The sequence below is a fragment of the Trichechus manatus genome, unplaced genomic scaffold, assembly GCF_000243295.1.
Source record: "Trichechus manatus latirostris isolate Lorelei unplaced genomic scaffold, TriManLat1.0 scaffold00021, whole genome shotgun sequence".
Taxonomy (NCBI): Eukaryota; Metazoa; Chordata; class Mammalia; order Sirenia; family Trichechidae; genus Trichechus; species Trichechus manatus.
In genome coordinates this window covers 10339870-10365652 of record NW_004443957.1, presented here as the reverse complement: position 1 = coordinate 10365652, position 25783 = coordinate 10339870, and the positions used below count along the sequence as shown (strand labels likewise).

The 25783-nt window shown below is 38.3% G+C and overlaps 2 protein-coding genes across 2 annotated transcripts in view; one reads left to right on the top strand and one right to left on the bottom strand.

Moving 5' to 3' along the window:
• Positions 1-1608, bottom strand: part of DARS2 (aspartyl-tRNA synthetase 2, mitochondrial) — a 37260-nt gene extending 35652 nt beyond the window's left edge. The window contains exon 1 of the mRNA XM_012554514.2: positions 1108-1608. Within this exon, the coding sequence (XP_012409968.1) occupies positions 1108-1234 (127 nt within the window). The 5' untranslated portion in view covers positions 1235-1608. The remainder of the gene's footprint in view (positions 1-1107) is intronic.
• Positions 1609-2500: 892 nt separating this feature from the next.
• CENPL (centromere protein L) lies at positions 2501-24100 on the top strand. Its single transcript, XM_004372826.2, has 5 exons — positions 2501-2563; positions 7455-7631; positions 9823-10074; positions 20617-21159; positions 23305-24100. The coding sequence occupies exons 2-5, from the start codon at positions 7458-7460 to the stop codon at positions 23374-23376; spliced, it is 1041 nt and encodes a 346-aa protein (XP_004372883.1). The 5' UTR covers positions 2501-2563; positions 7455-7457; the 3' UTR covers positions 23377-24100.
• The last annotated feature ends 1683 nt before the right edge of the window (positions 24101-25783 follow it).

Below are 25783 nucleotides of genomic sequence, written 5' to 3'. Positions count from 1 at the left end.
ACTGCTGACCTTTTGGTTAGCAGCCCAGCTCTTAACCACTGAGCATTACTGCCTAGAAAACAGGGTTTTGAACCTGTTCATTCAGGTCTGAACAGCTGCTGAGAATCTGCACTTCTAACAAGTTCTCAGGCAATACTAATGCTGCTGGTTAGGGACCAATTCTGAGAACCAGTAGTAGAGCAGTGGTTCTCAAAATTTATTATACATAAGAATCACTTGGGGATCTTATTAAACCGTAGATTATGATTTGGTGTATCGGGTGTGGAAATACAAATTCTCAGCAGGGGTTTGAACTGGAACAAACTGGTCTATGTCCCTGATAGAAAACTCTATGGGGCAGTTCTACTCCGTCCTGTAGGGTCACTATGAGTCATAATCAGCTTGGTGGCACATAACATTAGTAGCATCAACGTAAGAGCAGATTATCCTGTCAATACCATTATCTTTTTCTAGTCTTTTTAAAAACTCAAGGAAAAAACTGCATCATAAGGAACTAGGAGAGTGAATGATCTGCTTCTACACACAAGGATATCTAGTTAATCCTTTGGTGACTCAACTATTTTCTGCTTTGAATTTTTTGTTAATACCATGTGTTTTCATTAATGGAAGAAGCTGAATCACTGATTGTGTCTGAATTTTTGGCAAGTAGTATGGAATTTTTTTTTTCTTGCCCTCTCTCACAAGCCTACCCGAAGTGTTTAGCAGTACTTTTGAAGTACCATTAATTATGCCCCAGAGTTCCCATCGGGATCTACTGGTGCTTTTGTGTAACAAATAAAAATTTTCAAAATTTCTGCTTTTACTACCAAAAATTCAGATACCTCATACAATACCTTGTAAAAACAGTAATTTGTGGCACACGCCCATTTCTTCAGTTTCAGTCATAAAAGTCCCTGCCTTGCGGCAGCACGCACTGGCACTGTCAGTAGTACAGCAGTTTTCAATAAACCCCAGAGCCTGAAAACTTTCACGGTCGCTATATGTACCTCAAGGCACAACAGGGTTAAGACAGCGGCGGGTGGAGGGAGGAGATGGAATAAGAACACTCTGGCTGTAAAGAACAGGAGGAAGTGCTGTTCAGAGGACAGAGCTCTTCACTATTTTTACCTGGAATTCTCCACTGTGGACTCAGTACCAGACTTCTGGAGAGAGAACCCCAGACAGGCTTGGTGGTCCTTCCGATGGGTCTGGATAAACCCTTGTATAGCAGATTTAGCCCACCGCGGCAGTACATGTTGGAGACACAGGACGGCGCCAGACGCTCACGAATCCCACGCTGCCGGTGTTGGATGGTGGTTAAAAGTCAGTTTTGGAAAAACGCAGAAATCCCTTAAAATTCTAGGACGTGCCACTCTCCCAGTTATTTCAGCCCTCTTCGCTGAACATTCAAGCACACGTGTCGAGAAACTAGAAAATAAACCTGGAAGGTCTTTGGGGCCATGAAGGGAGTGGGTAGAAGAAAGACTTTTTTCCCCTCTCTGTGCATCAGTTTCTACTTATAGTAACAAACCAGGCAGCGGCCAGAAGTGACGAGAGAACGATTCCACACTGCAGCGTAAGGCGGAAGCCCGCGACAATCCAGAAGCGGAGGGGGGGGGGCGGTCACTAGGCGCAATTCCTTCACTTCCTTCCTTGCCTCCCCCAAGGCTCCCGTGCAGAACCGGAAAACAGGGAGGAACTCGGCCTTGCGTTTCAAATCTCCCAGACTTGGCGGCCGACCTCGGGTGTTCCGTAAGAGGAAAGCGAGCAAATCCAAAACGCTGTTAGGTCCCAGACTCAAACACCACTGGCCTTTAGGAACCAAGCGCCTCTCAACCTGCCCAGCGAGCGTCCAAGATTACGCAGTCAACCAATCAGAGCGGAGGTGAAGCCGCCATGCTTACTACGGGCGGAAATTTGGAGGAAAGCTTCGCACTGGTAGACCAAGGGCTGGAGCCAAACACTGAGGTATTAGGAGTACGGACGGTAACCTTTATTTAGGCCGCTCAGCCTTGCCCTTAATTAAGATGGCGACCTTAGTTGCGTCAATGACTTCAAATCAGCTGGGCGCTAAGGCATAGTCCTGGGTCGGGCCGCAGAGCGAGTCGGGATACAATTTTAAACGGAGGCGGCGGATGAGGGCTAAATTGCCGCTTCTTAACGGCGGGATTTGAGAGCTGGCCTTGACCCCTGAAAGGCCTGGGTGGAGAGCGACGAGTTGGGGCACATTGTCCTTTGCCTTTGCCCCCTCCAAGAGGAGTAGCCGCCTCCGCAGGAGCGACGGTCGCAGAGCTGGGCTACTGGGTCAGCGGAAATGTCCTTTCTCTGGAGAAGTCGGCTGGCCTCGCGTCTGAGGGAGCAGAGGTCTCTTTACTGGGCGTGTCTGTATCTCTAGTGAACCCATTTGTTTTGGAGCCTGAGGGAACTTGGAGGGCCAAAGTTTTCTCCGGGCTCTGTCTTAGCTGTCATTTTGGCGGCTTTTTTTACTTCAGGGTATTTTAGCTTCGACGTAGTTTTGGATCCAGACCTGAAGAATGATTTGTGAATCCGGAATGTGTGACAGCGTCATCGCAGTATTTTATTGGTAAGATGCTTTGTATTGGTCCAGGACTGGCTGTAAACTTTACATTTTGCCCTGTTGTGTGGTCGTTATATTTACAATACTTGTGTTTAGATATGTTATGCACTTGCTATGTGCTTAGCACTCGGCCAAACATTGGGGTCGGGGCGGTAGAATTTAGATATTAGTTACAGTGTAGAAAAGGAATTTAAGTCAGGGTCCCTTCCTTCGCGGACCTATCCTAAGAAAAACATCTAAGTTTTAACTGAGTGTTACGAACTACAAATGCAAGAGGAGTTGGCGAGAGGGCTAGATCCATAGACGCTGGAGACCTTCTCCTGAGGAGATGGAACCTGCAGGATGGATAAGATTTGGTCAGAAAAAAAGGGAGTAGAGAAGGCCTAATTGGCGATAGGTTGAATAAAACTCAAGGAGCTGAAGACAAACATGATGGGCATGAAGAGCAGTAGGGGGCGCATGTCTGGAATGTAGGGCAGTGGATTTTAGACGTTCAAAGAATTGACTATTGGACCATTCTTCATTCCCGCATTCCCACGCCACCAAATACACGCACATACAACATATTGCATACAATCTTAGAGGGCTGCTGGATTTTGGAAAGGCTGTTTGTCCATGGATTTTTGGGTAGGAACTCATGAAGTAGTAGAAAATGAACGTAGACAGGGTCAGGTAATAAGATCAGATATTGAAGTGCCTTGAAACCCAGACAGAAGAGTTCTCACTTTATGCAGAAGATGAGTGGGAATTGTTATGGGATTGCAAACAAAGTAATAACAAGGTAAAAGTGGTGTCTATGGGAAGACTAGTCATGGAGTGGGGAAAGCGGTTAAGATTGGGAACAAGATAACTGGCTATAATTAAGTGAGAATGGAAATGAAGACCAGACCTGAGTGGCTAGTATATATCCATTTAAGATGTCCGAATTTGATGACAAATTGGATGTAAGGGTGAAGTTGAGAGAAGTAAAGTTTGACTAAGATATTTTCTGGGGGAGGGGAAAGAAAATGAGAAGAATGAAATTATTACTGAGAGAAACAGGGTAGTTGTAAAAGAAAGTAATTGGTTGAATGGGGTGTGAAATAATGTTTAGTTTTGAACTTAATGAGTTTGAGGACATGAAATGTTAATGTCCTAGAGTAAATTGGATATGTAGGACTGGGATGCAGGTGCAATGGTTTGAAGATAGAGATTTAGAATTCATATGTAGAATGAATGCTTTCATATGTAGAATGTGATTTCAGAATGGGGGGGGTGGTGGTACCCACTATTGGAACTGGAGGAAGAAAAGGAATCAGCAAATAAATCAAAGAACTATGAGAACAATGGAGGAGAAACATTCCCCCTCCCCGCCACACACACTTTAATTGAATGTTAGAAAAAACAAGGAAGCAGAAAATTTAGAGGAGTAAGGATGAACAAACTTGGTGAACTAAGTATTTGGCCGTGATTTTTTTTTTTTTCCTTTAATGGTATGAATCTCGTTTATTTAAACAGTATTTCTTACCTTTCTCAAATTGAAGACTGTGAAAAAATAAAAGCAGTGCTTTACTGAGTTGCCATCATCCTGGAGGCAGTGCTGCTGCATTTCCAGATCTGATCTCCTGGCCTAGGACCTTCGCACCTGGCAAGCACATCCCACCGCACTTTACGAAACTGATAAAGCTATTGTACACGACATTTACATTAGAAAAGGTGACGATTTAGGAAAGCCTGCTGTGGTGTTCCCTTTAAGAAAAGGTTACTCCACAGTTGGCTTCCTCAAGGCAAAATAACAGGTGAACACAAACAGAAACAAGATGATGGTCTGGAAGATGCCCAGGAAGGTGAAGAAGTTCTCTAAAACCCTGACTCTGCAGACTGGGCAGCCTCTGACCACCACGATGGAATTGGCAGGGTACCGGGTGACATCTTAACTATGGATGCTGCCCTCCCCTGCCCCCTCACCAGTCACCAAAAGTGCAGTGTTTTTATAGAGATGGATGCAAGAGAGATTGCTGAAGGTTTCCTATCAAATATTTATTAGTAAGTGGAGGCAATAGTGGTATAACAAATTTCCAGGAGATTGGCCTCAATAGGAATGAGATTAATTTTATTTAAGGAAAAAAAAATTGTGTAAGGAATACTAGAATATGCTTGGCAGTGGAAGAAAAGGATCCTTTGGAGTAGAGATTAGAGATGATAGAGGGTTGAAATAAACATAAGAAGTGGCATTTAAGGGAGATGGGAAGGAATACAGGGATCCAGAATGTTGGTAGATGGATTAGCAGTAGAAAGCAAATAAGACAACCTCTTTCTTTATGATTGAAGGATGATATTGAGACAGTAATACGTTGAGTCAAGATATAATTATAACTTAATTATTGGGCTGGGCAAAATTACATAGTCTTGAGTCAGGAGTGAGGGGTAAAATAGGTATAAATCATGAATCTTCAATGCATGGATTGGGTTATTTCACATTACCTTAATGTTAAATATTCAAGAGAAATATTTTCTCAAAACCAACCCTCTCTGTGCTGAGTTATTTTCTCACCTGGATTTATTGCGTAGCTAGACTTTAAAATCTTTTTGGAAATCATAACATTTCTCTTAAGGAGTCAAATTTAGTAGGGTTTACATTTTTCTTTGCCTTGAAGTTGATCTCTATTGAAAGGCAGTGTGACAAATGGATAAGAGCACTTGGTCTGGAATCAGACGGTCTGAGTTCAAATCCTGGCTCTTCTCTTGAATTGTATGACTTTGGAAAGTTACTTAACGTCTCCGTCTTCCCATCTGTCAACTGGGAATAGAATAACTCAACTTCATGGTTCTGCTGGAGGGTTAAATGAGACAATATTTGTTCTAAGAGTTTAGAAGAGTCCCTAGCCCATGATGAATACTCAATAAATGTTAGTGTTTATTATTCTAAATAACAAATTTGAAACAACTATTCTGTATAGGTGGCACTGATTAAAATTCCCTTTTAAATAGATAATTCAATATGCAATTAAAGATAGAATGTTTTAAAGTATTTAAATTGTGCTATGTAAATTGGTATATGATCTTGCTCTGGCATTATCTAGTCTTGGGGACTATATGTTTAATTTATGGAGTTTTGTGCAAAATATAGAGTGTCCTTGTTTGACACTGAAATTTAAATATAGTAATAAATATGATAACATTTTATTTGTGAAAAGCTTTTTAAAAAGGTAACTGTGACAGTACTTGGGAATAATTTTATAATTTTTAAATTGAAATTCCTTTAAATGAAAGTTGTATTTTAATTTTGGAGTTCTGTGAAATTCTTAGGAGTCCCTGGATGGTACAAACAGTTAAGTGCTTGACTACTAACCCAAAGATTGACTGTTCAAACCTATCCAAAGATACCTGGTGATCTGCTTTGAAAGGTTACAGCCTTGAAAAATATGGAGTGTAGTTCTGCTCTGCATACATGGGGTTGCTGTGAGTTGAAATCAACTTAACAGCAACTTATGGACATTTATGAAATACTTCTGTTTAGTTGAATCAATACTTTAATAGCTAAAGGGCATTTAGTATTGTACTAGGGTAATTATACAAAAGAAGTACAATGCATGGTTTCAGTCATAGTAGCTTAGTCTTGCTTGGAAGACAAGAAATACAAACCAAAAATAGTATAAGAAAGTATATGAATATAGGCCAAAATGTATGGTATAGACTAGATGACCTAGGAGAGTTGTGTGTCCTGGTGTATTATTAGTCTCCAAAGATTTTCTAGAACAGTCTTGAAGGGTTTTGTTAGAATCATCTAGAGGACTTTTACGGTTTTTAAAAATATTTACCCCTGAGATCTCATTCTACACACACTACACACACACAGGAGGGAGTCCACTGATACTGACAGAAGTGTATATAATGTAGAGGAAATAAGAGATTTAAACAAAACTACTGATTTTTGAAGAGGTCAAATTCAAGCATGGTCTTAAAAAAAACCGTTGCCGTCAAGTTGATTCCGACTCATAGCGAGCCTATAGGACAGAGTAGAACTGCCTCCATAGGGTTTCCGAGGAGCAGCTGGTGCATTTAAACTGCCAGCCTTTTGGTTAGCAGCTGTAGCTCACCATAGCTCTTAACCACTGCGCCATCAGGGGTGCATGGTCTTAAAGGAGTTGGAATTATAAAAGGATACTTCAGCTAGGGAATATAGTTGATAGGCAAAAACATGGAGACAATGATATCTGTGACCTGGGTTAGAGAGGAGAGGTAGGAGGATAAAGAGAGGCTAAATTATGAAAGACCTTAAGTACCCAGCAGATGAATTTGGAATTTATCTTGTCACTTTAGAGGTTTTTGTATAGGTGACTAACAAAGTGCCAATTCTAGAAGAATGGATTATTCTTAGATATAGAGAACTCTAGCTGCAGTAATAAGAACTGGCCTGCTGGTCAGGACTAAGGAAGTATATTTGGGAAGGGATGAGAGAGACTGTCGAAGGAAAAATTCAAAAGAATGTGACCACATGTTAAAGAAGTGAGGTGAGGGACTACGTATGTGAATTTAAGTTAAATTGGAAAATTGACAGGAAAATTTGAAAATGGACCAGCTAGGACTGGGCAGTGTTTTGTTTTATTGTGCATAAGGTCACCATGAGTTGGGGGCCAACTCAATGATAGCTAACAATAACAAGCTTTTGAAATGAGGAGGAATGGAAAGAGTTTAACTTACTTTTGAATATACCGTATTTGAGGTATCTGTAAGATATTCATAAAAATGGCCTGTAGCATATGAGAAATACAGAACTTGGTTGAAAACTCAAAACTGGGTGGAGGGGGAGCAGGGAAGAGAATTATTTCTCTATATTGAGGTGAGAAATCAATGAAACTGAGCATGAATTAACTTTTTAGTATTTAGAATTCTGGTTTTATTTCTCTTTATGTAGACCATGGATCCTTATGATGCGTCAAAATTGACTCCTAGACAAAGTGCATCCTCAAGGCTTAAAGATTACTTTATAGGTGCTACCCCTCTGCAGAAACGGTTAGAATCAGTCAGAAAGCAGGCTACATTTGTCTCGACTCCACCTCGAAAGAAAATTCCCCAGTGTTCACAGTTGCAGGTATGCTTTCTGTGTTCCTTCATGTTATCCAACAATCTTTATAAATACTCTAATTTTTGGTTGCTATTTATAGTATTGTTATTATTATTTTTTATACCCTACACTAATTTGTTCCATTAACAACAAAGAAAACCCATTCCCACCTGGGATATTTATAGTAATTTTAGATCTTGATTCTTCAGGTAATAAAATAAATGAGAAACAGTTAAAAAAAATTATTTCACATTTTCAGTACCAGTTATACCTGGAATTTATCTAGAATATCTTCACAGCTTTTCTTTGTTTTTTATGACATTGACATTTTTGAAGAATACAGTCTTCAACCCTTCCCTTTTTAAATAGAATAGTCCTCATTTGTGTTTGATGTTTCCTCATGGTTAGATTGAAGTTATGTATTCTTGGCTGGACTACTGCATAGGTGCTGTTGTGTCCTTCTTGGGGAATCATACCTGGTAGCACATAGGTGATGTTAATTTTGATTATCCTGTCAAGGTGCTGCCTGATTTCTCTACTTTCTGCTATATGATTACTGGTTGTCCCCCTACCCCTTTTTTACAACTAATAAACAGTCTGTGGGAAACATTTTAAGATAATGCAGATATCCTGCTCCTCATCAAAATTTCCCCTTACATTTAGTATGCATTGATAATTTTTGCTTGATCCAATCTTTATTGTGATGATTGCAAACTAATGATTTTCCAGCTCCAACACTGTCTCCATATTAAGCAGCCTTTGGCATCCCATTGTAAGTCCTTTTCCTTTCTCCACTCATTTATCTATTATTGGAATGGACTTAAGAATTCCTGGTTTTCAAGGTTTATAATTCATTACTAAATTATTTTGGTGCTTAACATGTCTCAGGTTTGGCTGGTGGCAAAATGCTCTGTTTCGATCATTCAAAAACAACTCTAGAGGCATATAACATTAGTAATTTGTAATTTTACTGAAATAGGGAGTAAAATCCTATTCAGTATGAGTTTAATATGTGGTTTTTGGGTCACTTTGCTAGGAGCTAATCACCCATACCTTTATTGTAGACCTCTTCTCTTGTCAGTATTATATACTTTAGTGTCTCTTGGGATATGAGAAAATTTTTGTGAAATCTTAAAGAAAAATTACTAGTAGTGGTAATGAAAGTGATTTTTCTTAACCAGAAAACAGAAGTTTTATATAAATTAAAGATTGGAATGTCTAATTCAGTGCTTCCTCATACCTGTGATATGAATAATTTTGGTCTACTTTTTGATAGTAATAAGAAAAGTGTTTATAATTTTCGATGAATGCTCTAGCCACAATAAACATTTTTTGTTAAGTAGACAACTGTAGTGAAGATTTCAGAAGATAGCTTGAGCTGTGAGACTTCTTCAGGAAGTGTAGACTCATTGGAAAATTCAGTTCGGGAGAAAACCAGGAGCCTATGTAAAGACCCTCAACAATGCCACAGGGCCAGTACAAATGAAGCAGTTTTGTTTTTGATGGTGCCTGTGGTCCTAATAGAGCATGGCAAAAAATATTTCCAAGTATTTGATTATTTAATCTATTGAAATAGTCATTATTACACATTAAGTGAATTTACTGTCAAACAATTTTTTAATTATACAATTAAAGCTAATCAAATTAGATACTTTCAGAATAGTTACTATTTTTGAAATCTATAATTTGAAGTTGCTAAAAGTGAAATGTAAATGTTCATCCAATAAATATTTATTGAAACTGTTCTAGATGACGTAGTTCTAGGTGCTAGAGATGTAGTGGTGAACAAAATACCAAAATCCCGCTGTCATCAAGCTCATACTCAGGGAAGAAAGACAACAAAAATCAGACAAATATATAATGTCAAGTAGATGTCAGTGTTTTGAAGAAAAAGAAAGCAGTGTTAGAGAATACAGAGTGACAAGGTTGGAGTGGGTGCAGTTGTTGCTTTAGATAGGGTGGCCTGTTGGGTGATATTTGGGCAGAGACCTGAAAGAAGTGGAGGAGCATGCCATGTGAACAGCTCAGGGGAGGGCATTCCAAATAGAAGGTACAGCAAATGCAAAGGGCTGTTCAAGGATCTGCCAGGAATCCTCTGTAGCTGGAGTGCAAAGATCAGGTGCCCAGTAATAGATTCATTTTAAAGTTTATGATACTATGATTAAATTCTTATTTACTAATTTTTCTAATCTTAAACTTCTTTTATCTGATTTTTTAGGAAGATGTTGATCCTCAAAAGGTTGCATTCCTTCTGCATAAGCAATGGACTTTATATAGTTTAACTCCCTTATATAAATTCTCCTATACTAATCTCAAAGAGTATTCTAGACTCCTAAGTGCGTTTATTACTGCTGAAAAGCAGAAAGGGCTTGCTGTGGAAGTGGGAGAAGACATGAACATCAAAGTGATTTTCTCTACTCTCCTAGGAGTGAAAGGAACACAAAAGGACTCTGAAGCATTTCTTGTCCAGGTATTGTATATAAGCAATACTGGCTTCCTAGGGGAAAAGAATATGCATTTTCTTCGTTTAGAAATTGTTGTGGTATTTTCTTACTGTTTTTAAATTCCTAAGCTTGTGATTTATAACCTGTGTTATGTTTGACCAAATTATAGTAATTTGATATGGCCAAATAAGATTTTTTTTCTTGCCTGATTATAATATAATCATGTTTATTGTAGAAAGGAGTCCAAGGGAGGTGCAAACAGTTAATGTGCTTGACTGCTAACCAAAAGTTTGGAGATCTGAGTCCACTCAGGTGCCTCGGAAGAACGCCCTGGCGATCTACTTCTGATAAATCAACTATTTAAAACTCTACAGAGCACAGTTCCACTGGTCACCATGATTTGGAATTGACTTAGACTGCAACTGGTTTTTATTGTAGAAAACTTAGAAAATACGTAAAAGTACAAAGAAAGTTAAAAACCACAGTTTAACATTTTTGTATGTATCTATTTGGCTATCTGTATCTGTACATTCTTAAAATTGAGGTCATACTGCCTGCACTTTTACATTATGACATTTTTTCTAATCAATATTGTAAGATAATTATTAATCTCATTGAGACTTAACATGTGACCTAATGTAGGTCTATCCTGGAGAATGACCCATGTGCACTGGAGAAGAATGTGTATTTTGCTGTTGTTGAGTGGACTGTTGTATATATGTCTGTTAGGTCTAGTTCGTTTATAGTGTTCTCCAAGTTCTCTATTACACCAGTTCTTCACTTATCGACTATCTCGTTATATGACATTTAGCATTTATGACAGTAGTCAAAGATCTACTATCTGACTATTTTGCACATTAATGAGGAGCTGAGGCAAGAGGGGCAGGAGGGGGAGGTGTGTGAGACAGGCAAGGCCTCACATACTGCTGTTGGTTCGTATTACCCAAGTCGAGTGGAGGAGCCAGGCCAGACCTGCAGTGAGCTTGGGGCAGGTGGGTGGCATGCAGGAGGCAGGGGTGGCCGGGCCACAAGGAGGCGGCGGGAACAGAGGCCGCAAGAGTCAGGCGGGGGGCTTGGAAGTCTGTTTTTCCAAAGAGGCCTCTACCACCCTACAGCCTCTGCTGGGCCCAGGTGGCTGGTCTTACCTGCCCACATGCCCGGGAGCCACTCACCACTGAGGCCTGTCTCTGGGGCCAGCGGAGCAGGAAGGTGGAGAGGTGAAGCGGGGGGGTCCAGCAGAGGCCTGGAGCATAGCCAGGTGATTCTGCTAGAGCACGACCAGGTGGTGATGGACCCCTGCTGCTCTGGAGGTGGTGAACAACCCCTGACTATCACCACCACCGCACCCCCCAATCCCAACCCCAACCCCCACGTGCTCTGTGGTGGTAGGGAAGGCGTGGTGGGAAAGGGAGGCCATTGTGCCACACGCGTTCTGAGACATGTTAGGGGGCACAAACGGGGGGACACTAGTGAAGACGGGGCATGGCCCCCACTCTCGCATAATGCCAATTTTCATATAATGACCTGGACTTTGGAATCTAACCGTGTCGATAAGTGAGGAGTGGGTGTACTTTATTGATCTTCTGTCTAGATGTTTTATCCATTATTGAAAGTCTTCAACTATTATTGTAGAACTGTTTATTTCTCCCTTTATTTCTGTCAATGTTTACTTCATGTGTTTTGGGGCTTTCCTGATATATATATAAATATATACACATACACACGAGCGCATATATATGTAAAATCTTGATGAATTGACCCTTTTATCATTATATGATGTCCTTTGTCTCTTGTAACAGATTTTGACTTACAGTCTATTTTGTCTAATATTAATACAGCCACCCTGCTCTCTTTGGATTACTATTTACATGGAATATATTTTTTCTCTGTCTTTTCACTTTGAACCTATTTGTGTCTTTGGATCTAAAGTAGGTCTCTTGTAGAGAGCATATATTTGGGTTACGTTTTCTTATCCATTCTGCCAATCTCTGTCTTTTGATTGAAAAGCTTAATCTATTTATGTTTAAAGTAACTAACAATGAGGAAGAATTTACTTCTGCCATTTTGCTATTTGGTTTTTGTGTGTTTTATACCTTTTGGGGGGCCCTGGTGGCACAGTGGTTAAGAGCTCAGGCTGCTAACCAAAAGGCTAGGAGTTCAAATCCACCAGCCGCTCCTTGGAAACCCTATGGGGCAGTTCTACTCTGTCCTATAGGGTCGCTATGAGTTGGAATTGACTCGATGGCAACGGTTATACCGTTTTTGTTCCTCATTTCTTCCAATACTGCCTACTTTGGTGTTCAGTTGATTTTTTGTGGTGAATCATTTTGATTCCCTTCTCATTTCCTTTTTTGTATATTTTTTAGATATTTTTTTATGATTACCATGGGGATTATGTTTTACATCCTAAGTTTACAACAGCCTAATTTAAATTTATGTTGTTGTTGTTATTAGGTGCTGTCGAGTCGGTTCCAACTCATAGTGACCCTGTGAACAACAGAACGAAACACTGCCCCGTCCTGCGCCATCCTCACAATTGTTGTTATGCTTGAGCCCATTGTTTGAGCCACTGTGTCAATCCATCTCACTGAGGGTCTTCCTCTTTTTTGCTGACCCTGTACTTTACCAAGCATGATGTCCTTCTCCAGGGACTGATCTCTCCTGACAACATGTCCAAACTATGTAAGACGTAGTCTCGCCATCTTTGCTTCTAAGGAGCATTCTGGTTGTACTTCTTCCAAGACAGACCTGTTTGTTCTTTTGTCAGTCCATGGTATAGTCAATATTCTTTGCCAGCGCTATGATTCAAAGACATCAATTCTTCTTTGGTCTTCCTTATTCATTGTCTAGCTTTCGCATGCATATGGGGCGATTGAAAACACTGTGGCTTGGGTCAGATGCACCTTAGTCTTCAAGGTGACATCTTTGCTTTTCAACACTTTAAAAGAGGTCTTTTGCAGTAGATTTGCCCAGTGCAATGCGTCTTTTCATTTCTTGAGTGCTGCTTCCATGGGTATTGATTGTGGATTCAAATAAAGTGAAATCCTTGACAACTGTTATCTTTTCTCCATTTATTAGCATGTTGCTTATTGGTCTAGTTGTGAGGATTTTTGTTTTCTTTATGTTGAGGTGTAATCCATACTGAAGGCTGTGGTCTTTTATCTTCATCAGTAAGTGCTTCAAGTCCTCTTCACTTTCAGCAAGCAAGGTTGTGTCATCTGCATAATGCAAGTTGTTAATGAGTCTTCTTCCAGTTCTGATGCCCCGTTCTTCATATAGTCCACCTTCTTGGATTATTTGCTTAGCATACAGATCGAATAGGTATGGTGAAAGGATACAACCCTGATGCACACCTTTCCTGACTTTAAACCACGAAGTATCCCCTTGTTCTGTTCAAACAGCTGCCTCTTGATCTATGTACAGCTTCCTCATGAGCACAATTAAGTGTTCTGGAATTCCCATTCTTAGCAATGTTATCCATAATTTGTTAAATTTATACCCCACTTAAATTCATACCAACCTAAATAACACACAAAAACTGTTCCAATACCGCTCCCCACCCTTTATGTTGTTATAAATTGCATTTTTATACTCTGTGCCTAATAACATAAATTTATAATTATTTTTATGCACTGGTCTTAAACCATGTAGGACATAACAAGTAGAGTTGCAAACTAAAAATTACACATAAAACTGGACTTTATTTTTACCTATGACATTACCTTTACTGAAGAACTTTTTTTTTTTCTCTATGTGGCTTTGAGTTACTGTCTAGTGTCCTTTCATTTCAACCTGAAGGACTCCCTTTAGCATTTCTTATAGAGTAGGTCTCATGGTAATGAACTCCCTCAGCTTTTGTTTAACTGGGAATTTTGTAAGTTTACCCTCATTTAACATTTTTAAAAAATTTTTTTATTGTAGTGAGTATGTATAAGAAACAGAACATGCCATTTCTACAGTCTTCAGATGTTCAGTTTAGTAACATTAGTTATGTTCAACATGTTGTTCAAGTATCACCATTAATCATTCTTGAATTTTTCCATCACCCTTAACAGATCAGTGTCCCCTAAGCATTGTGTCTTCTTTTCCCCCTCCCTTCCACCTACTCCTTGTAACCACTAATAAACTTTGGTCTCTATGTGTTTGCCTATTCTAGATATTTCATACGATTAGGATCATACAATATTTGTCCTTTTCTGACTGATTTTTTTTACTCAGCATAAGGCCCTCATTTTTTTTTTTAACTTTATTATTTAAAAAAATTTTTTTTTATTGTACGTTAGATGAAGGTTTAACAAATAGTTTCTCATTAAACAGTCAGTACACATATTGTTTTATGACATTGGTTAACAACCCCATGACATATCAACACTCTCCCTTCTCGACCTTGGAGGACTTTTTTTTGGTGAAAATATACACAGCCAAAGATAACACCATTTCAAAAATTTCTACATGTATAATTCAGTGACATCAATTACATTCTCCAGTTGTGCTGCTATTCTCACTTTAGATGAAGGTTTACAGAACAAAACAGTTTCTCATTAAACAGTTAAGATTCATATTGCCCTATGACAATGGTTTACAACCCCACTACATGTCAACACTGTCCTTACTCAACCTTGGGTTCCCTATCACCAGCGTTCCTGTCCCTTTCTGTAAGGCCCTCATTTTTGAAGGACAGTTTTGCCAGATATAAAATTCTTGTTTGACAGTTCTTTTAACACTTTAAATGTGTCTTCCCACCAATTTTTGGCCTCCATGGTTTCTGAGGAGTAATTAGAGCTTTATCTTAGTGAGGATCCCTTGTATGTGATGATTTGCTTCTCTCTTGCTACTTTCAAGATTCTTTATGTTAGGTTTTCAAGAGTTTGACTATAACGTATTTTGGTGTGGATCTTGGAGTTTGTTCAGCTTCTCATATGTGTAGATTCTTTTTTTGTCAAATTTGGGATGTTTTCGGTCATTATTCAAATATTCTCTCTGCCCCTTTCACTTTCCTCCTTTTGGGGCTTTTATAATGCATTGTTGGTCTGCTTGATTATATCCCACAAGCCCTTAGGCTCTGTTCACTCTTTATTCTTTTTTTCTCTTGGCTCCTCAAAACTCAATAATTTCAATTGTTCTGCCTTTAAGTTTGCTGATTCTTTCTTCTGCCTGCTAAAATCGGCTGTCAAACCCCTCCAGTGAATTTTTTATTTAAGTTCTGCTTTTCAACTTCAGTATTTCTGTTTGTTTCCTTTTTGTAATTTCTATCTCTTTACTGATATTCTCATTTTGTTCATGTATTGTTTTCCTAATCTTTAGTTCTTTGCCCATGTGTTCCTTTAGATCTTTGAGAATATTTAATACTGTTGTTTTAAATTCTTTACCTAGTAATTTCATTATCTGAGTTTCTATAGGGACAATTCCTGTTGCTTTATTTTGTTCTTTTGAGTGGACCATCCTTTCCTGTATCTTAGTATGCCTTGTGATTCTGTTGTTGAGAATGTAACAGTTGCATGTATAATGTGGTGACTCTGGAAATCAGATTCTACCCTTTTCCCAGAATTTGCTGGGGTTTTATTTTTGTTTCTGTTTTTAAATTTTTTTTTCACTGATAAAAGCTATTGGAGTCTATTTGTTTAGTGACTTCGCCTAACTATTTTTGCAAAGACTGCCTTCATGATTATGTGTGGACACTGAAGTCTATTCTTTAGATTGTGTTCAGCTAGTATTTTGACAGAGATTTCCTTGATCACCAGGGGAGAACAAACCTTTCCCAGTCTTTGCAGATTGGCTCTGCACTGGACACTCCTTCAACACTTAAGCTAGGTTTACAGTGAGCCTAGGGATCAGCCTCAGGTGAAAGTGTAGGGTCTTCCCATGTATTTTCTAGCATGTGTCTTTCCCTGGGCATGCATGTGGCTCTCTCAATTCCTCTGTATACACGGTGCTTTTGAATGCCCCTATTTCCCAAAGAAACTCTCCCTGGCTTCTCATTGCAGTCATTAGGCCTTTATTATGCCTTAATTGCATTCTTTAGCCCTAGATGGCTACAGGAAGTTACAGCCTTTGGGTATTGCCCTCTGTCCCTTTGCCCTGCATGTGCTGCAAAACAAATAGAGATGAGTGCTTTGCATCAGTCCTTCAGGCAGCCCCCAGACAGGTTAGAACAGACACCTACAGTACTCGCGAATAAAGTCTGTTCTGCTCTGTCTAGAGCCAGAGACCAGGTTCCCTCCTGGGAATGTGGGCTGCCACAGCTTTAAGATGGCACTAAGCCAGAGAGGGTGTGGGGTGCAGCACGTAGCAAACCAAAGCTTTATTTTGATGTTGCCTATTTCTTCTTTTTTTTATTGTGGTAAATATATACATCACAAAACATTTGCCATTTCAACAATCGTCACATATATATCTCGGTGACGTTAAATATGTTCATCATGTTCAACCATCATCATTAACCATTCCATCACCCTTAACAGGCGCTCAGTGTCCCCTAAGCATTGTGTCGTCCTTCCTGCCTCCATTCTCCACCCCCCGTAGCCACTAGTGAACTTTCATCTCTTTACATTTGCTTATTCTAGATATTTCTTATAAGGGGCATCATACAATATTTGTCCTTTTGTGACTGACTTATTTCACTTAGCATGTTTTCAAGGTTCATCCATAGTTTAGCATATATCAGGACTTTTATTTCTCTTTATGGCTGAATAATATTCCATTGTATGTATGTACCATATTTTGCTTCTCCATTCATCTCTTGATGGATGTTTAGGTTGGTTCCACTAGTTTGGCTATTGTGAATATTGCTGCAGTGAACACTGGTGTGCCAGTATCTATTTATGTTCCTGCTTTCAGTTCTTTTGGGTGTATACCTAGGAGTGGAATTGCTGGGTCATATGGTAGTTCTATGTTTAACTTTTGAGGAACTGCCAAGCTGTTTCTCTAGTGGCTGCACCATTTTACAATTCCACCCGCAATGGATGAGGGATCCAATATCTCCACATCCTAGCCAACATCTATTATTTACTGCTTTTTGGTGGCTTTAAGTGTGGAGTTGTTCAGAATGTCATCTTGCTCCAGATCTCCTGATTAAATTCCTAGAAGTAGAATTTTGGTTAGAAAATGTATAACATATCATTACAAGTGGTCCCCAACTTATGACAACTCAGTCGTAAGTCACTTCTGACATAAGTGGAGTACTTCTTTTTTTTTTTTCTTTTTTTCATTATTATTGCCTTTTAGTATCAGTATGTTTATAAATCCCATTTTTATTTGTCTGCGGAGGTTGAAAACATTACATGTAAACATCTGTGAGCGAACGTCTGAGAATGATAACATCAGCAAATTACGTGTTGCAACATTGTATGTAGTACATATTACTATGATAAGATGTACAAAAAGAAAAAAAGATGGTCATAAGTGCGGTTTGTTGTAACTCGAATAACATTGTAAGTCGGGGACTACCTGTATATATTGTGATACATCATGCCAAGTTATTCTCAAAATGTGACATTTATATTCCTTTCTATACCAAAAAAACCAGACCAGTTGTCGAGTCGATTGTCACTCACAGCGACCCCATGTTACAGAGTAAAACTGTGCTCCATAGGGATTTCAAGGTTGTTTATTTTTCGTAAGCAGATCTCCTGGCCTTTATTTCAAGGTGCCTCTCGGTGGGTTTGAACCACCAACCTTTCAGTTAATTGTTGAGTGCTTAACTGCTTACGCCAAAAACTTCTTTTCTTCCTTTAAATAGTTTATAAAAGTAATAGGACTATCTTTAAATTTATTAAGAGAACAGATTTATTTTGTTTTTTATGCCCAGTGCCCCTGTTTCTTTAGAGTTAACTACTCTTGATAAAGAAGTTAAATAGTCAAACAGTTGAAAAGGCCTGATTTGTTGTTTATTTGTATAGATCAGGGTCTGGCAAGCTACAGCCTACAGGCCAAATCTGTTTTTGTAAGTAAAGTTTTATTGAAACATAGCTACTTTGTTCATTTACATATTGTCTATGGCTACTTTTGTGCTACAGTAGCAGAATTGAATAGCAGGAACAGAGACTGAATGGCTGGCAAAACCTTTATTATCTGGTCCTCTACAGAAAAGATTTGCTGACCCCTGGTATAGATCATGGACCCAAGGTGGCATAGTGGTTAAGAGCTCAGCTACTAATCAAAAGATCAGCAGTTAGGATCTACCAGCTGTTCCTTGGAAACCCTAGAGGGGGCAGTTCTACTCTATCCTATAGGGTCATAGAATCAACTCGATGTCAATGGGTTTGGTTGGTATAGATCATGATGTCAGCAAGCATCTCAAGAAGGTCTGCTAGAATTAGGTTTACCTGCACATAGGCTAATGCCTAAGTAACGGGATTGAATAAGACAGAGGTTTGTCTTACCAAAAAAAAGTTATCTGGAGGTAGGTTGTCCAAGGCTGGTATGAAATAATCCAGGCATTTTTCATCTTTCTTTTCTGTCATGGCCTCCATCCTTAAAGTGATCTCAAGGACTGAGATGGCTCCTGGAGCTCTAAACATCATACTCAAGTTCCAGGCAGGAAGCAGGAGAAAGATAAAACGGGCAAACAAGGTGCCTGCCATTGAGTAAATCCCCTTTAATGAGACTTTCTGAAAGTCCCACCCAACTACTTCTGTTTACATCACAGTTGAAAGGAAGACTAGGAACTTTTTTTTAGTGAGTACTTTGCCACCTCAAATAAAATATGATTTTATTGTGAAAGGTAAAAATGGATACTGGATAGACAATTAGCAGTCTCTGTCAGGTGAAGTGGCTGATGCCCAGAGAAGTAGCTTGCATGTTGTCAGCCAAATGAATGTTTTTGTGAGGATTATAAATGATCTTTTGAATTCTTAGTGTAGTGTTGTAATAGTTAAGTTAAATCTCATTTCTTGACAGGGTTACAGGACTCTAAGGTCATAAAAGTGTGATAGACATATCTGGGCTTCAAAGTATTTTACAGTCTCATAATCTCTTACACAAGAAGGTAAAATATGGTAAAAAGTAACTGAATGATCAAATCTGAAGGGATATGATAAATAATGTCAAGAGTAGGGTGTTACTTTTAGGGTGCTACTCTTGACATTTTCATATCCCTTTAGATATGGTCATACAAACAGTTACTTTTACCATATTTCACCTTGTTGTGCAAAAGATTACAAGCCTGTGATCTTAACCTTGTTCTGGTCAATACTTTAATTAAAAACTTCATAGAATATTTGGAAGATATGCTTGTCATGTAATTTACAAATTTAAAGTTTGAAGGGTTAGTCAGTCTGTTAGAAAATATAATGAAGACCGTAAAAGATCTGATTGGCTTGGCACAGTGGCCAAATTAAAATTTTAAGAGAGATAAGTTTACTGCCTCAATATAGGTTGGGGGAGATTTGTGACAAAAATGGAATACGTTGGACTAATTAATATAAAACTGTCAGCCAAAACCCAAAAAACTACTGTAGTCTGAGCTTACATTAATAGGAGTATAATCTAGATCTAAGATGGTAATAGTCTTGCAGTCAGACCTTTTTAAAATAATCATGTTCACTTATGAATGTCTTGCATGTAGAAGAGTTTCAGAGAAGAGTGAGCAGGATAGTGTAAGACCTCGAATGTATGTCATGGAGCAATGGTTGAAGAAACTGGAGATGTTGAATACGAGCAAGATAAGACTTGGTAGTATATGTGAAGCCTGTTCCCTTTGCTGTTGAGTCGATTCCAACTCGACAGGACAGAGTAGAATTGCCTCATAGGTTTCCAAGGCTATAATCTTTACAGGAGCAGACTGTGACATCTTTCTCCCTTGGACTGACTGGTAGGTTTGAACCGCTGACCTTTCGTTAGCAGCTAAGTGCTTAACCACTGCTCCATCAGAGCTCCTTAGTATATGTGATGGTTGTTGTGTGCTGTTGAGTCAATTCCAACTCATAGCGACCTTACAGGACAGAGTAGAACTGCCCCATAGGGTTTCCAAGGAGTGGCTGGTGGATTCAAACTGCCGACCTTTTGGTTAGCTGCCTCAGCTATTAACCACTTTGCCACCAGGGCTCCAGTATATGGGATACCGACCATCAAATTTGAAGGGCTTTTCTTGTAGAAGAGGGATTAGATTTGTTCTATAGGCACTTAAGGAAGAAAGCAGGGTCCATGGGTGAAAACTAACCTATGAAACACATTTTAAGTTGATAGAAAGAACTGCCTTAGGAAATACTGAAGTCTTCCTTAATGGAAGAATTCAAGGAAGTTGGATTTGGTGACTTTTGTAGTCCCTTCTAAAGTTGAGATTTTAAGATTCTTTTTCAGGATATTACATCTGGTTATGCCATATTTTACATTTTGGTTGCACCAAGATCTTGCCATATACCATGTCTCTGTAAGAATATTGAGAGAAACGTCAATTAATTTGATAAGTCCTAATAATAACTAAGGAGATTATTCCATTGTGTGTGCGCGCACGCGTGTCTGTGTTTTGCCAAATAATACAACAGATCTTATTTTTAAATGTACTAATTTTAAGAAGATGTAATTTACGAGTAAATGAATTTATAGAACCTGTTTTTCTTTCTTTGTAGATTCTGTCAAAATCTCAACGGCCATCTGAGAACACAGAAGGTAAAGTGTTGTGGACTGGTTGGTTCTGCTGTATATTTGGAGAGAGTCTTCTAGAAACTGTTTCAGAAGATTTCACCTGTCTACCCTTATTCCTTGCAAATGGAGCAGAGGCTAATACAGCCATAATTGGAACCTGGTTTCAGAAAACGTTTGACTGTTATTTCAGTCCCTTATCAATCAATGCATTTAATCTTTCCTGGATGGCTGCTATGTGGACTGCATGCAAAATGGACCATTACATGGCTACTACTGAATTTCTTTGGTCTGTACCCTGTAGCCCTCAAAGTCTGGACATTTCTTATGCCATACATCCAGAGGATGCAAAAGCTTTGTGGGACAGCATCCACAAAACACCTGGGGAAGTTACCCAAGAGGAAGTTGACTTATTCATGGACTGCCTTTATTCACATTTCCATAGACATTTCAAAATTCATTTATCAGCCACAAGATTGGTTCGTGTTTCAACATCTGTAGCTTCAGCACATACTGATGGAAAAATAAAGGTTAGTTTGAACAATTAAATCTAGTTAAGTACTTTTTCCTTGTTGTTGTATAGTTTTCAAAATGGTGATTGTATTTCCACATCGAAGAAACATTTAATTGTATGCCACTTTGGGACAGTAGGGAGACTATTTTATGCTTTATAGACAAGCCTTCTAGTGTACTTCTAATGGAAAGACACTATATGCTGTGTGCTACAGACTGGTAATAATAGGAATTATTATCCTCTAATAATTTTTTAAACTTTAAAAATTGTTTCTTGACAAATTTTAAAATAATCAGAGTAACAGAGGATTTTGTGTGTTAGATAAGACAATTATAGCCAGAAACACAGAAGAAACCATGTTTATAATTTAGATTTTCCTATCCAAACTGGGAAAGAAATAATAGAGACATTGCTTTGTCCTCTAATAATTGTTTATCATAAGAAGGATCAGAAATAAATGCAGAGTTGGCACCTAAAATAAAAAGCTACAATAAATATTCAGCAAATGTTCCCTATGGTTTTGTCACTGTTCTACGGGTTTAACATACCTTATTTCTAATCTTTAGAGTAACCCAGTAGTTAGGTGTTTTTATCCACATTTTATTTATTTTTTATTGTTGTAAAAATATAGATCACACAACATTTGTCAGTTCAACTTTTTTCGCATATACAATTCAGTGATGCCAATTACATCAATCATGTTGTGCAACCATCACAAATATCTTGTTGCTGAACACATTTTATTTTTAAAATGAGGAAATTGAGGCCAAGAGAGGTTTAAGTGGCACGTACAAGACAGCCTAGTAAGAGGAGTTGTCAAGATTTGACTCTCAATCTCTTAGGTTCCAAAAAGTCCACACTCTATCCACTATACTACTGCTTTTCAAATTGGAAGTCATAACTCAATGGAGGGTTGGGAAATAATTTTGATGGGAAGAGACCATCATTAAAAAACCAAAAAGGAAAGAAATAGAAAATATAAAAATAATGGGAGTATTATGTGATAAGGGTATGTGTACTGGGTCATTACGTTAATTTCTTACTAGAGTTTACAGTAGAAAATTTGAAAGACTGTATTATACTATATTTATATCTTAAAAGAAAAAATACAGGTTTTAGTGCCTTGGAATTCACTGTTGAAGAAATCCTTGTATAATTTTAAATTTTGTTTCCATATACCTACACTCTTATTAGTAAACTGTTATTTAAAAACTTTTATGTAATGTGTTATTATCCATCTATGAATGTAAATTAAACATGTTTATTTTATTTCATCTATTCTAAATCTCAGAACCTCTGTTAATGATAGAAGACAGTAACTGTGGCTCCTAGATTCCAACAGTGTGCCATGATGATAGCTAATGTTTATTGTTAAGCACTTTACATATATTAACAACCTATTTACATAAGAGGAAACTGAAGCACAGAGCAGATAAGTAGCTTCCCTAAGATCACAGGGTTAGTAAGAGGAGTCAGAATTTGAACCCAGTCATTGACTCAAAAGCTTTTACTTTTAACTGCAACACTATACTGCCTCTCAAAAAGTTTGAAATTAATGTATTAACTACGTTTCTGCCAACTACTTAGTTTCTACAAGGTACTTTTTGGAATCAAATCCCTTTGAGAATCAGGAAGTTATGGAATTTTTCTGGGAAAGGTAGATACTCAAATTTTGCATGTAAGACCAAGGGTTCATAGATACCCCTTCCTTTTTCCACCCCTTGGGCAGATATCAGCCCATTCAGGATAAATAAGAACCCTGGTCTAATTATTTCTTAACCCCATTGACTAATAGTTGTAAATTTATTGAAAGTAGTAATCTTCATTAAATACAATCTGTTTGACTTAGAGTAACAGTGGTTTGGGTTCATATTCACATCTTGTAGATACGAGATTTAAATTAGCCTAGAATATTTATTTATATCAATCTACCTTTTCCATTGAGGTATAAAGTTTTTTGTCTCAGTCGTCACTTTGTGAAGCTAAGTGCACACTGATACTGGACACTTAGTGTTAGCACATTTTTAACAGAAGTATTGCTTTTGGATTAATCGTAGTGGGTTTAATGACTAAATTCTAGCAATTAGACTAATGTAACATGGATTGTTCAAAATCGAATTGCTTTGTGATTATAATTAATTCTATTTTAATTTTTTTTCAGATTCTGTGTCATAAATACCTTATTGGAGTGTTGGCGTATTTGACAGAACTGGCAATTTTTCAAATTGAGTGAGGCCTTGTATGGACTACAAGTTATAGATTATATACTCTTTTTTAACTGCCATGCTGGGAAATGGGCATCTATTCTGCATCTGTTTTCCTCACAGTGCCACTGGAGTGGCTCAGATGGAAGCCAAGAACGATTCAGAACAAAGGAGATGGTAGTGGATGAGCCAGGTGCTGTGTACTAGTTATCTTGATCTAGGATGCCAGCCTATAGAAAATGCTGAGTTGCTTATTTATTGGTCACCTCTTTCTCTCTGAAAAAATACAGAATGTTTATTATGCCAACCCTTCAGGAGTCAAATGAGATATCTTTATATTGGGTATTTCTGATTTGGGTCTTTAAAACCTATTATCTCTTTTGGGCACTTTAGACTTGCATTTAGAGAATTTGTTTCCTAAAGACAATTCATTTTGCTATAGAGAACTGGCAATCAGAATCACCTCCGAAGGAAACTAGATTAATATTTGAATTTTTTAGCCACAAACCTGCTTCTGTTTTTAAACTGTTCAATTCTTATTGCAATGTTGAATTAAATATTTACTTTTAAAATGAACCAGTATGTTTATCAGTGTCTTGGTAACAGCTCTTTTAATTAATGTCTCAGTAATAAACACACGAGCTCTGGTGGCACAACAGTTACATGCTCGGCTGCTAACCAAAAGATTGGGGTTCGAACTCACCCAGCAGCTGTGTGGGAGAAAGACCTGGTGATATGCTTCTGTCAAGATTACAGCCTAGAAAACCTTGTGGGACAGTTCTACTCTGTCACCTGGGGTCACTACGAGTCCAAATGGACTTGAATGGCACCCAAGAACAATACACACATGGGGTCACACATGGGGTCACCGTGAGTCATAATCAACTCGATGGCAACTTTCTTTTTAAATGGGAAGTGGTAGGCTTTTTCTTTAGCATAAAGGTTACAATCCTACAGTTAAATAGAATCATAAAAATTGTAGCATTGAAAGGACTAGTGAGCCCCTTTGGAGGGCCGAAATGGTCTTGTTTAACCTTTCATGTCCCTAGTGTTTAACATAGCGCTTGATAAATATCTAGATTAAGTGAATGAATTTTAACCAACACTTCCATTTTACAGATGAAAACTATGAGATCAAGCAACGTAAGAGACTTGTTCAAAATATTATATCTAAATCTTTTTACTTACTGAGCATAGAAAGGTTTTGTTTTCCCTTGGAAATAATGTTTTTAAAAATCTTATGTGAAAGAAAGTAATTTTAATAGGCTGTCATTCTAAAAGCAAAGATTGAATTGGGACATTATTTCAGATATACTAGAAGCAGCAAAGATAGTGGAAAGAGAATGGGCTTTGGAGCATTCATTCATTTCTTCAACTAATATCAAGCTCCTACTATTATATGCTTAGAATTGTGTTGGCCAATAGGGATATAGCAGTGAAGAAGACTAAAAAAAGGCCCCTGTCCTGTGGAAATTATATTCTAGTGGAGGAAATAATTTCAGATAGTGATAAATGCTATGAAGAAGATAAGGGACAGCAATATGAAAAAGGGTGACTGAGGTGGGGCCTACTTTATGTACAGTAGTCAGGAAGGTTTCTCAGAGGAAGTGACCTTTGAGTTCTGAATGATGAGAGGGAATCAGACATAAAGATCTGAGGAAGAGTGTGCTATGCAGATGAAACAGCAAAAGCAAAGGCCTTGAGGTAGGAAAAGAGCTTGGCTTGAGAAACAAAAGGAGTCTGTGTGGATGGAACATAGTCGGGGGTGGGGGTAGTATGAGATGAAATTGAAGAAGTTACGCTGCAGAGAATTCTACCAATATCTACCAATTTTTGGCTAAACACTTGGCTACCCACAATAAAGACATTTTTCAGTCTTCACAGGCAAATATAGTCATGACTGTTTTGACCCATAGGATGTAAATGGAAGTATCATGTAGAGCTTCCAGGAACTTTCCTTAAAAAGCAGCTGCCATGTATCCCTTGCTCCTTTTCTTTTTCATCCCTTCTTCCATCTTTGCTGCCTGCAACACTGATGTAATGACTGGTTCTTTAGCTACTCTCTTAGATCATGGGGATGAGGGTCAGGTCTTAAGGATGGTGGAACATGGTCTGGGAGGAGCTTGTGCTCTGAGGACTTCTTGAAGCTGAAGTCCAATGCTAGCCTTGAATGGCCTTCCTCCAGACTTAAGTGTCAGAGAAGTAAACTTCTATTTTGTTGAAGCTACTGTTATTTGGGGTCTCCTTTGCTCATAGCCAAAACTAATCCTAGCTGATAAAGACAGACAGGATCCAGATCATCTAAATTCTTGTAGGACCTGTGAAGAGATTTGATTTTATTCTAAATGTAATGGAATGCCATTGAAGGATTTTAAGCAGGAGAGTAATATGACCCAATTTGTATTTTATAAGATTGCTAAGGGAGAATGAGCTGTA

What these genes read in the sequence shown, in the direction of transcription:
- CENPL (XM_004372826.2), top strand. Translation starts at nt 7,458, where the DNA reads ATGGATCCTTATGATGCGTCAAAATTGACTCCTAGACAAAGTGCATCC. An exon ending in CCCAGTGTTCACAGTTGCAG is followed by an intron (nt 7,632 to 9,822) that starts GTATGCTTTCTG and finishes CTGATTTTTTAG; the next exon opens with GAAGATGTTGATCCTCAAAA. An exon ending in CTGAAGCATTTCTTGTCCAG is followed by an intron (nt 10,075 to 20,616) that starts GTATTGTATATA and finishes CTTTCTTTGTAG; the next exon opens with ATTCTGTCAAAATCTCAACG.